This window comes from Podarcis melisellensis (genome assembly GCF_964234715.1).
Source record: "Podarcis melisellensis genome assembly, chromosome: 5".
NCBI lineage: Eukaryota > Metazoa > Chordata > Lepidosauria > Squamata > Lacertidae > Podarcis > Podarcis melisellensis.
Window position 1 is genome coordinate 72,917,288 of NC_138537.1, and position 13,151 is coordinate 72,930,438.

The 13,151-nt window shown below is 43.1% G+C and overlaps 1 protein-coding gene across 3 annotated transcripts in view; it reads left to right on the plus strand.

The window, feature by feature from the left end:
• Positions 1-4,816: 4,816 nt before the first annotated feature.
• The window catches only part of RTKN2 (rhotekin 2), a 36,181-nt gene continuing 27,846 nt past the window's right edge, over positions 4,817-13,151 (plus strand). Inside the window, exons 1-4 of one of the 3 annotated variants that reach the window (XM_081913650.1) lie at positions 4,817-5,461; positions 6,634-6,833; positions 8,932-8,990; positions 12,595-12,648. In XM_081913650.1, the coding sequence (XP_081769776.1) occupies positions 5,405-5,461; positions 6,634-6,833; positions 8,932-8,990; positions 12,595-12,648 (370 nt within the window). In that variant the 5' untranslated portion in view covers positions 4,817-5,404. The remainder of the gene's footprint in view (positions 5,462-6,633; positions 6,834-8,931; positions 8,991-12,594; positions 12,649-13,151) is intronic. The other 2 variants (XR_014168804.1, XM_081913649.1) reach the window with 2 other exon arrangements.

Genomic DNA, 13,151 nt, shown 5'->3' on the forward strand with positions numbered 1-13,151 from the left:
ATAAAAGAGGTTTCATTGTAAGTACCATTCTGATGTATATGACTGGATCATGAACAGAAAGGTTGAGTACAACCAGCTAGTTAGACTAAACTAGCCCTGCTGGTTTGGACCCATAATAAAGAGTTGGGGATAGGGTTAAATCTGTAATTAGAACCTCTGCGCCCCCCAGTATGGTGGACCCATGAAGAGTGCCGTAGCTATGGGGGAGCTAGCCAGGGGTTTTTTGCCCCTGGTGAAGCCTCCATGCAGGCGCCATTGAGGCTCTCAGACTGTGTGTGTGTGAATGCAAATGTGTGTGGGAGGGTGTGGGGGTGTCAAACTTGGCCTTGGACCTGGTGAAATAAAGCCTAGTTTCGCTCCTGCTCCCAAGATCAATCAAGAATGTTGTCTCATCATGTCTGCCATCTGTGCTCTGAGCCAAGACCACAAGGGAAAATATATTACAGTCATACCTCGGGTTGAAGTAGCTTCGGGATAAGTATTTTCGGATTGCGCACTGCAGTGAGCCGGAAGTAACAGAACGCGTTACTTCTGGGTTCTGCTGCTCGCGCATGCGCAGACGGCCAAAATGACGTCATGCGCATGCACAGAAGCGGTGAATCGTGACCCGCGGTTGCGTTCACTTCTGGATGCGAACGGGGCTCTGGAACGGATCTCATTCACAACCAGAGGTACCACTGTATTGTTATGTACTGAGCTGAATCCTAGAACAATAGGATCCAGAATGCAGCAGTCTGATCGGTCCACAGTAGCCACCCAATCCAGCTCCAGGTGGAAGTGAATCAGCAACCTGATTGGCCTGCATGAGCAGCCAATCAGCTCCTGGATGAAGTGAATCAGCAACCTGATTGGCTTGCAGGAGCAGCCCCGAATTAGCCAATCATGTGGGGCCCATTGTGTAAATAATGTATATATAGCTAGACGTTTGGGGGAAAGTTTTATTCATTGCTACTATGAGCTGAATAAAGAGAATGAAATTCACACTTGACTCCGAGTATATTTCAATTATCTCAGCTTCACAATTCTGCTCCTCTGATTCATCAAAAGCAGAATGTGGCCATCTGTACTAAAAGTGTACTGTACTAAAAGTGGTGTAGGTCACCTTTGTTCAGATTGGGTTTGGGTGGCTGGAGATTAGGAAGGAACAGGCCTGGGGATTGGGAAGATTCAGTGGATGGGTGGGGGAACAGCTCCACCCACATCTTTTCAGAAATAAATAGGGGGAGAAGAAACATGGGGGAGGCAGTGGTTTCCTCACCTATTTTTCAATTTTTTTCCAGGCCTTTACATCTGTTGAAGAATAAAGCAACAAGTAGGATTAATATTTTGTAATTGGACTTTTAAACATTAATATTGTTATCCACCCTGGGCCATTGAGATGGTGCTTAATATTTTGTAACTGGAGTTTTTAAAATTAATATTGTTATCCACCCTAGGCCCTTGAGACAATGTTTAATATTTTGTAATTGGACTTAAAAAAATTAATATTGCTATCCACCCTGGGCCCTTGACATGATGCAGGTTATACAATAAATAATAAGTGATTATCTAACTTATAAAATATACATTATCAATTGGGGCAGGTGTGAGGAGAATGAAGAAGGATTTTCAAATGTTTTTGTGTTGTTGTTGTTTTGCTCTTATGTGTGCAGATCACTGGGATTGCCAGCTCCTGAACACTGGTCACTTCAGCAGCTCCAGCGCAGGAAAATATTATGCATTAAAAGAAGTCGTTTGGAGGGAAGAGCAGGAGACTCTTCTCCCATAGGGCAAGCACAGAGACATCTTTAAAGTAACTAGTGATGTATCTGCATTCAGATTGAGTAAACACAAACCACAGATTGTAAATAAGACTAACTTTTGGGCATCAATATCACAGCAAGAGTTTTTATTATGCAGAAATCAAGATGTCCAGAAATGCCATTCTTAAAAAATGCCAGTTATTTTTATGATTCAGAAATCCATCTTCTTGGAATAAAATATTATTGGCTTACAGTGCAATCAGTAAACCCACACTGAATTCAATGGGAGTTATCCGCAGGTCAGCTGAGGCTGCAATCATGTACCCCACTTAATGGTAAACACCATTGAACTCAATGAGATGTACTTTTGAGTAGAAATGCATACAACTGCACAAAGAATGTGTCCTTAATGAAGGCCTGGCATTACATGCTCACTTTGGGGGTGTATTTTGTCTCGTTATGGCATTCCCACTACACAAATGTACAAAGCATCGTATTATGCATTTATTCACAACACACATCAGTTTATAGAAGCAGCCAAAGAACAGTCCTGTGGCATTTTAATAAGGCAGGAAGCAAAAACAAAATTCAAAAAAACCTGGAGTTTTCCAGCAACAAAATAAACGGTTGTAAATTTTAATACTGGTTTTCACTATACTGTTCCTATCTTCTGACAGCTTTTCAACAGCTTCCAGATAAATGTACCCTGGGGAAAATACAAAGCAATGAAAGTTTGCCTGATTGAGTACTGATGGATTAATAATGAGAAAATAAATTTCCATGTACATATGGCTGTCATTACAATTTAAAAAATTCTTTAGTAATGATTTATTACTCTCTTTTGACAAATTTTTGATAACGCCCACAGAGTTATGCTTGTCTATTTCTGCTCTCTCCGTGTTCCATCTTTCCCATCAAAAAGGGCTGGTCTTTTTGCGTCTAATCCTCAGGAGGCTGAAATTAGTTTTCTGGAGTAGTCATAAGAACCCAGATGTGTCCTACAGGATGAGACCTGAGGCCTATCCAGTCCAGCCTCCTGCTTCTTCTCGTGGACAATTAGATGCCTCTGGGAAGCGCACAAAGCAGGACATGGGGCAACTGCCCTCTCCCGCCATTGTTCCCCAATGTCTTTTATTCAGAGGCACTAGAATAAAATGTTTGTTGGCATTTGAGAGACAGCGCCTGCTGTAGCTGCAGAGATCTAGGGCGCAAGCCTGGCAGGCCCGAGTTGCCCTGCCCTCACATGAAGTCTTGGGTTTGCAATTTTGGGAGAGGGGAGACTGCCCACTGGGGAGCGGGCTGGCTGGTGAGGCCCCCTAGATTTAGAGGCCCTAGGCTTCAACCTACTTAGCCTATACATAAATCCACCACTGAAGCCTGGGCAGAGTGTATGGAGGTCCCTCACCATAATGACTAGTAGCCAATCTTAAAGCCATTGAAGATTGCTGCCATCACAGTATATAGATTTGTTGCCCTAGAAATACATATATAGATTTGACTGCTCTGCTTAACTGAGCTCCATTTTTAATCAAGCTAAATGCTTAAAGATCAGAAAAGTTAATATGACACAGAAACGTTTGAACAATATTTACCTGAAGAAGTGTGCATGCACACGAAATATTTACCTGAAGAAGTGTGCATGCACACGAAAGCTCATACCAAGAACTAACTTAGTTGGTCTTTAAGGTGCTACTGGAAGGAATTTTTTTTTTGTTTTGAATATTTACCTGTGTGACCCACACAGCACCCACAGTTCTATATAACAAATTTTAGAGAGTGTTATGGACAAACAGGTTGTGATTTTTCAGTTTCAGTGCCTTTTCTCTCTTCTGTTTGGTGCGGTTACTAAACTGCCTTCTCATAAATTGCCTTATTAGATGTACCAGGTTTCCCTGCTGCTGCTGTGTGTGTGTATAAGAATATCAGTTTGCTATATAGTACCTGGCCAAAACTTTAGTCAAATGATTTCACTTGATCCTATATGTTTATTTGCAGATAGGTCACACTGACTTCAGTGAGCATGACTCCCAGCTTAGGGAAATTTAGAACTGCAGTCCTAAAAACATTCAAGCCCTCTCAATATCTTCATATTGTATTTCTAATCAAAAAGATGGCACAGTTAAGATTGCTGAAAAGTGCAACTGTGTTCTATTGGTCTTACTCCTGTGTAAATGTGCATAGGATGACAGTCAAAGTGGCTATTTTTTGTGACAAGGCTTTAGTGTGTCAAACAGCTCTATGGAGAAGTATATATTAGGCAGATGAGCCTTTTCTGATTGCAATACCTCCTAAACCAGATACACCTCACAACTGTATTTGGGGGTCTCCAAAGGTGCACTGGGTCAAGGAAATCTGTGGTACAGTGCAGCACACTCTCGGTTAAAATATGTTTTCTGTACTGCCCTTCAGCAAAAAAAACACCCCAAAACATTGCATAACAAATTGCATTAAGCATGCAATAATAAAATGACGAAGATCGGTGAGGTAATATCCAAAGGCAATCCCAATGGAATCCTTGTAGAAGCTAAAATTCCATCAGATGGTAAGTGGTGATAAAATCTGGCGAAATGAAAAAGTTATTCGCCCAGCCCCTAAAAGACATCAGATGGGTGGCCAAACTGGCCTCAAGGGAGCACTGCACAAACAAGAACCTAGAAGACTAACTTGTCTCATTTCAGATGCCAAAGGGACTAGAAGGGTCTCTGGATGATAGCAGTGCATGGCTGCGCACAGGCTTATGTGTATATAAGCAGTCCCTCAGGTCCCAAGCCCTTTAGGGGCTTTAAAAACTAGGGTTGGCACTGTGAATTGCACTCAGAAAAGAGAATGAGAACCAGTATGTGGGTATTGGCTACACTTATAACCTGCCTTCTAAGGAGTCCAAGGCAGTGTAGCTGGCTCTCCCTTTTATCCTCACATCCTGGGAGATAGCTTAGGTCTGGGGGCCCTCCAGATGTTTTGGATAACTCCCACCCACCCCCAATCACTGGCAATGCTGGCTGGGACGGATGGGAACTACAGTTCACAACATCTGGCGGGCACCGGGCAACACGGTGCCATTCATTGATCCCTGGCAAGCTGTGCTCCTGAAGCGAGGTCCCAGGCAGTACTAGTCGAGCTGAAGGCAGCCCCGTATAGCTTTTCAATGTGTGATGTTTTATTATGATTTTATACAGTACTGTATAAGCCGCCCAGAGTGGCTGGAGCAACCCAGTCAAGTAGACGAGGAATACATCGTTAAAAATGATAATGATTATAGCTAGCAGCGGCACGGCAGCTACTTCGTGGCGCTGGTTGGAGGAAGAACATTCTGCACATGCTCCGGGGCGCCCTCTCTTCATTGTTTCCCACAACCTATTTCAGTCAAGAGAGCTGAACGTGAGCGAACAGGACTTCTGTCTCCGGAGGTCAGTCCCGGCTATGAAGCAAAGCGGGGGCTGTTGGCTGAACAAGCGCCTGAACAACAACGCGATGCTAAGCAGCCATTCGCCTCTGACGAGGAGCCGCGGCCGAGGCGGGCCCAGGAGAAGGAGGCGGAGGAAAAGGCGGGCCCCGCGCTGCCGTTGGGCCGGAGTAGGAGCGAAGGAGGCGGAGCGGGAAGTTTGAACTGCGGCGGCTCTGAGGAGGCGGCGGCGGCGGCCATAGCCGAGGCGGGAAAGGCGATGAGGCGGTGCCGAGCAGGCCGCGCTGCCGACGAGCAGCAGGTGAAGGAGGGGCAGGTGAGCAGCGGAGGCCCTTCGCCTCCCCGCCTTTTTTGGGGGGCGGAGAGCAAGCGCGCGTTGCTGTTGTTTTGGAGGTCTTTCTCTCTTTCTCTCTCCTTCTTCTCGTCCTCCTTGCATGCTGTATCAAGTAAATGGTAAGCAGGGGAGGAGAGAAGAAGGCGACATGGATTCCCGCCCCCTCCTCTCTTTCGTCTCCTCAAGCGCCAGGAGAGGCAGGGACCGGGCGCCTATCGCCTTTTTAGCCCCAGGAGCTAAACATTTGGAAACGGACTAGGGGCGAGGTATTAAAGTTCAACTCTTTCCGCTTTAGAGACTCTCTCGGATTTTGGCTTTGGGCGGGTTTTCTCCAAAAGACACCCCCCACTCACACTTTTTGCCCCCTTTCAGTGGTGTAGCGGAGCAGGGACGGGGAAGGGATGAAGGGTCCCCTCCTGTGACCCTCTTTTTTTTTGCCGGCCCAGTGACCGCCAAATAAAGGAAAACCCCTCCGTTTAGAGTTTAGATCAACCAGAATGCCACCCAATAGCGAGCAGTCCCATCGTTTTACTCTTCGGCAGGCTGCAGCTTAAGCAAAGCTGCCTTACTTAGTGCTGAAGCTCTCATGGATGAAAAGAAGGCCACCTTTGTTTGCAGGGTACAGTCTTAAAAGGGTTGTCAGGAAGGGCACTTGCCCCATAGAATTTACTGCACCCAAGTAGTCCTCAAAGGATCCCTTGAGCCATGGCATAGCCTCCCTGTGTGATGCTGGCTCTCTGGTTTTAGGACTCTGGTCACCCCTTGCACTCTAGCCAGGCCTTTTGGGCTGAGAGTCTTAACGCAGCCAACGGGCAGTGGGCAAATTGCCTTTTAGAGAAGTATGTCCCTTCATGGTCCTTCTTCTCCAGGATCCTTGGAATGTAGACTGAAAACGTCTTTCTCTAACCCCATCGCAGAACTGAATATGAAGTAAACATCTACACTTCCTAGTGTAAAGATAAGTTAACTTGATGTTGATGAACTACACTAGTTCCTGCCATACTTTACTGTTGGCTAAGGAGGCTGGGGGCTGATGAGGCTTGTAGTTACTGGCATCTGTTGGTCCTGGTTTAGCCAACTTTATTCTCCTCCAATAAATCATAAATCTGTCATTTGAGATTTATCTGACAACTCGATTGTGTTTTGGTGTTTAGGGTGGCAGCATTCAAGAGAAAATTGACTTTGAAACGAGAATGCGAGAAGGAATTTGTAAGCTGCTTGCTGTGAGCACACAAAAGGACCAAATATTGCATGCAGTTAAGAATCTGATGGTTTGCAATGCTCGCATCCTTGCCTACAGGACAGAATTACAGAAACAGACAGGAGAATCAACCTTGAAGAGAACCGCAGTGCGGTCAGTAGTAATCTCAAGAGTTTTCTTGCAAGCATTCCCCATTAATCACTCATTATTACAATAATGGCCTGTAATTCAGCATGGGGTAACTACTCACCAACCAATGTTCTTCAAAAACTGGGTTTTTAATGAAAATATTACTGACTTAATTGCTGTGATGCAACAGAAGCTCACAAATGTGTCTGCTGCTGAAGTTGAAAGACAGGTGCAACTTCTGCAAGCAGCAGATGATCAGTGTGGCCTTAGTCTCATTCAGGGTCTAAGAACAGTTTCAGTTGCTGCTCTTGGTGGGAAGAAAAGTAGAGGGTTGAAAGAGCAGAGAGTTCTTATGAAGGAGATCCAGGAGTCATGGAGATCTTGAGATTGGTCTAGTGACAAGAAACACCATCCTGTGTGGGAACCACTTTGGGTTTGGAGGAGTGACTCCCACATGGCTAGGATAACCTGGTCTCCTACATCAGCTTCTAATGAAGAAACACAGGAAGGAGCAGGTGATAATGTGTAAATTTTCTGTAAACAATGGGAACCAGCTCTGCGACCCTCAGACGCAAAGTATTCTCAGGGCAGGTGTGACCTTTAAAGTGTTTTGAGCCTTTCAGTTACATTTCTTATCTAAAGATGCCATATCAAATGTTAGATGACACAGAAAAGCTTGAGCATATATTTACAATATCTTCCCTGTACACCCCCCCATAAAATAAAATAAAATGATTAATTGGTGCCATCTGCTGGTCAATGTTGATAACTACATCAACCAAGAAAGGAAATAAAATACCTGTCCTCAGGCCAACTAGAAAAAGATGGCTTAGGATTTTAAAATACTGATTTTAATGATTATTATGCTTCATTGTAGCTTTGGCCACTTGCTTATTTTTTATTACATTTTTGATGTATTCATTCATTCATTGCTTTTTACACAAAATTGCCAACTTAGAAAACTTAGAAAAACAAGAAATATGAAAACCAAATATATGAACAGAATCTAAAATGGCAATCCACAAATATATATATAAAGGACAGATTCATTCCATTAAAAGGATGAGCACAAAAGAGGAAGTTGTCTGCCAAAAGGAGGACAGGGCACCACTGAATTTCTATGCTGGGTGTAGAAAAGGGTGTTTCGCAGCTGGGGCAGGGACAGCCTAGGTTTCTGTGCTAGGCAGCATGTATATACTACCTCCTCTCTGCCTAGCACAGAAACCAAAAGAGGTTGCCACTGATGGCTCAGAGCACTTCATCTCTCCTCCAGCAGCCTATTACATTTTCTTACTGGACATCCAGGAGGTGAAGCTTCCTATTTAACGTCCCACATAGAAACGAAGGGGTTGGCAGCAGCTGCTCCTTCCTTCTACCACCAGCCTGTTGTGTTTTTGTGCTAGACATGCAGCAGACCAAGCACCTGCTTGTCTAGCATACAAACACAGCAGGCTGATGGCAGAGGAATTGCGCAATCTGTAACTCCAGCACTATTCTACTTTGTTTTTATGCTGGACAGGGCATTGTCTCTTGCACGTCTAGTGAAGAGACATAGTGGGTTCATGGCAAAAGGACCGAGTGATCATGCCTCTGCAAGGACTTTTCCTGTGTGTCCAGTACAGAAGCAAAGGAGGAAGTAAATTGTTTTACTTTGTTGCTCAGTCCATCTTGCACCAGTTCCTGTTATGAGAAAAAAGGATACCTAGAGAAATTTGCCCAAGACACAAGGTACTAGTTATGTTCAAATGTCATTGAAAGATGGGAAGTTGCAGAAGAGCACAAATGTGGTTTGCCAAATTTGTTTGGTTTCAACCAAACTTAGAAGTTCCAGTAGATTTTATATGATAGAGCTATTTTGGAGGGGGGAAGGGTGTGAATGTGCACAGTTATGAATGTGCTACAGTGTCCTAGAAAATGCAAAAAATGTGTCATTTTTGAACCCTAAGTGGCTTAATTTTAATGGGTTGGTTAGAGTTACAATACTTTGATGTGTGGATCCCTCTTGAGCATAACTGAATACACAATAATCTGACCTCATGACCTCAGACAAATTTTTTTTGAAAGAAAAGTGGATAGAAATTCATTTCTTTATCTAATTATAATCTTTATTTTGTTTTGTCAGATGTTCAGATTTTGCAGCTAAAGACCGTGAAGCTTGTGGAGGGAGACTTGCTATATCAGGTATTATTATGTTCTGAAAGCCTTCAGTTGGTGTGCTTGAAAATTTGCTGATGCAATATAAATTGCAATGCAGTGTCTTTTCACTGAAATGCACGCTCTCTGTCTGAAATGGCTAGCCTTGGGTAACTCTGTAACTAAATCCATTTGGAAAGTAAATGCATTCATTGCATTTAAGATAATATTCAAGGCCTTATCACCCTCACTGTGTAACTGTCTTGTACAAAGGATACATTTCCAGCTTCATCACTGGAGGATATAACTGCTTAAGAACCAAGCAGGAATAGTTTTGAAAATTACTCCTGATGTGGCATAAGCAGTGAAATTACAAATATTGCATTCTAAATTATACTTCTATGTCTTGGTCCTAAACTGGCATATTCCAAAAATAAGGCTCATTAATTTAAACAGAATGCAAGGTGCATTTAACTGGCGAGTAGGATCACAGTCTTAGTTTTTCAAAAAGGTGAGTGGGGAGAGGGGGTCTGTGACGTTCTCTCTTTTAAACTGATCATCCTCACCTGTCTGAAGGACTCCTGTTTTAATGACTTGCCCCTCACTACTGCTTATGCCTTGAATTTGCTCCCCAAACAGCTTTAGTAATTGAAGCCCTTCTCAAGGCCCACTTCATCCATGACACCTTTGGCTTACCTCCTTAGTTCCAAATTCAAAGCCTAAATATATGTATTTATACCTTCAAAAATTGTTCCAATTACGTTTGCCTCGTCTTTGTTGTAGACACCTGTCCTAGTGTCTAAATCTAGATTGTTAACTCAGTTGGACAGGGACCTTTTTGTTATTTACATAACACCACCATTGTGCATGGCATTTTACCAATTACAGAAGGATAGGTCCTTGCCTCAAGATTAGGAGGAACTATGAGACTGTGCCAAGGCCATGTACCTGTTCAGCATGGTGGATGGTAGCATTATCAGTGGATTCAGGATAGCACATAAGGAGTTCAGACCTTGGGGAGAAAGATGAGCAGTTCCATCTTGGACATACTGAGGTTGAAACAAGAGTTTGAAAAAACAACTTGCAAGTACAAATATCAGGTGGCTGGAGATGTAGGATTGCAGGGAGAACAGCTCAGGAGGAGAGAAAGAAAGAGCTGGGTGTTATCTCCCTGCAGGGAGTACAGAAAGCCATAGTATTACAGATTTGATGAGGTCTCCCAGGAATAATGTGCAGTGGCAGAAAAGCAGGGATCCTAGAACAGATCCCTGAGGAACCCAAGATCCCCAACAGAGGAAAAGCAAAAGAAGAGCTTCCACCTATGGAAATATTGAAAGAACTATTAGACAGATCAGAAGAGAATCAGTGAAAGGCAAGATTACGGAGACCCAGAACATAAAAGTGAATTGTGTAGGGGGGAAATAGCAGCAGCAGCAGCACTAATTTTCCAACTTGCCAGGCTAAACTACAAAACCTTTGCCTGTGTGCCAGAATATAATTATATAAAGTGATTAGTTGCTCTGACCAGTAATTTTTTTCTGGTGAAGCTCTGAAGAAAATAACCTTCTGCCTTTATTGAAAATAAATCTATTATTGCCAGCTTTTTATCTGTTTAGTTTAAGTTCTATTTTATTCTTGCCTCAGTGTTGGATTTTGTTACATTAATGTGACTCCAAGAAACGGATAGCCAATTAAACGCTATGAAAGCTTTGAAGCAGAGTCTCATGAGAATACATTGCCAGTGGGATTTATTGCTGAAATAGCAGGCTTCGATAATGTGCACCATAGGCCAAAGAATGTCTGCTTATGAAATTGATTGAGATGTAATCTTCTTTGACATGAAGCTGTTCACTTCTGCCATTCCACGTTTCCCTGCATGTTGCAAACTCTTTATGAAGCATCATTTGAAAGCCAAGTTACTTTGATTTTTACTCATAACGGGAAATGAGTGATTCTAATAAATTGCCATTCCAGTTTCAGTAAACAGTGTAAAACATTACATCTCAACTCTTTTTCTGTGATTATTGGGTGCTTCTCTTCCTTTTAAAGCCAAATGTATCCTATTTTTTCCCAAAAGTGTTGGAAAAACATGCAGCTTGTCAGTGTCTTCTAATATCTACCTCTTGTGGTGTTCAAATCATTTTGCTTATTAGTTGGCAATACAAAGGTAAAATATTCCACACAAAATTATCCTGTGATCTCAAAATATAGTGTGGTGCATCTTCCTCGAAGATAGCAGGAGCTGTCATATTCAAGGGTCCACATAATTTGGCCTTGGTAGCCAGTCAAAAATTGTGGCTGCCACTAACCATGTGATGATGCCTTGTTAGATTTCAGCTCCATTCCTGTGCCTCTGAAGCGCACCACAACTGTGGCAGCAAACCTCTGACCAAATCCCCTACCTCTAAGCTGTAAGTGCTGAGCTGTGGAGATATTTGCAAAGTGGCTAGGCTCTTGTGGCTTTGCAAGCTTCTCTGGAAGAAGAAGAAGGAGAGTTTGGATTTGATATCCCGCTTTATCACTACCCTAAGGAGTCTCAAACTGGCTAGCAATCTCCTTTCCCTTCCTCCCCCACAACAAACACACTGTGAGGTGAGTGAGGCTGAGAGACTTCAGAGAAGTGTGACTAGCCCAAAGTCACCCAGCAGCTGCATTTGGAGGAGCGGGGAATCAAACCCGGTTCACCAGATTACGAGTCCATCACTCTTAACCGCTACACCACACTGGCTAAAGGAATCCCCCCTTTTTTTTGAGACTTGGGAGAAGAATGGAGGAATCTTCTTGAGCTCTATCCAAACCGAGCCAAATCTAGCCGAATGAATGATTTCACTGTTTTGCAAGCATCCTTGAGATGTGGTGGAAGGAGTGGGAGATTCTGAATAAAAGTGCTTTCTTATGTTGAGCTAGCCAAGTGCCTTTATGGACTTGTTCTTACAGAATCAGACTGCTGGTTCTTCCAGCCTAGGGCTGTTTACTCTCTGTGGCAGTAGCTCACCAAGCTTTTGGGCAAAATTCTTCTGCGTCACTGATGCCCCTGGTCCTTTAGAAGAACCTGGCACACTGTGAAATAACAATCTGTCACTGAGATATTCCCAAGCTAAATCAGCACTATTGACTGAATAATGGACTAACTTAAATAAATAAAAGCTCCCAATTTCCAAGTACTGTAAAGTGGTACCTTCCGAACAAATCGGCTCCCGAAAGCTGCAAACCCGGAAGTGAGTGTTCCAGTTTGCGAATGTTTTTCGGAAGTTGAGTGTCTGATGTGGCTACCATGGCTTCCAACTGAGTGCTGGAAGCCAATCGGAAGTCACGCCTTGGTTTTCGAATGGTTTCGGGAGTCGAACAGACTCCCGGAACAGATAAAGTTCAAGAACCAAGGTACCACTGTATTTTTAGGTACATTTGTGTAAGATTCTAAACTTTTCTTAACTGAAAATGCCCTTTCAGTTGATGTTCTTCTGATATTCTGCCAAAGGGAAGTCTATGATAATTGAACAGTATCATTGATGATTGATTAGGCAGGCTGCTGGATACAGTGTGCTTGACCTTTGCCGCAGATAAGGATTAAAAGAAACAATTCTGAATTTTTGGATTGTATTGGGATAGCATCAAGATGTCACCGTGTTTAATTTTTCCTGCTTGCTTTTAGATCTCCGAATTCCATTAATGTGGAAAGGCTCTGACCACTTCAGCAGCAGAGACAGTAAGTATGTTTGTTTTGTGAAATGGTTTTGTACAACTAAACAGGAGGGCTAAATCTCTTATTGAGCAAGAGGGCATTGTGCAGCATTTACTTCTTACTTGGCATGTAATGTGACCTCGCAATAGACCTAACATAGTTATTTGAAATAGGCTGACTTGAAATCTATAGTTCTTAAAATATGCAATGCTTGGAAGAGTGTAGAGTGACAGAAGTGTATGATGCTATCACATATTCAGTAGTAGGAGAGCTGAAATATCTGATAAAGATACAGAAAGTAATCCTGCTAGTTGAAACATTGAAATGTATCTAAATGAAACTTTGTCTCCTGTTGGATGGATTATTGACTTGGCTTCGTGCAGGCATGCAGTTTGCCGTGTCATGGAGATTAACTCCCGAGTCTTTTCAAACTGTCTCTTCCCCCACCATCCCCAAAGATTTCACTTTGAATTTCCGTAAGGTCAGAGAGGCTCAGTATGGCAAAATACTCTTATCCTTCATTGTGC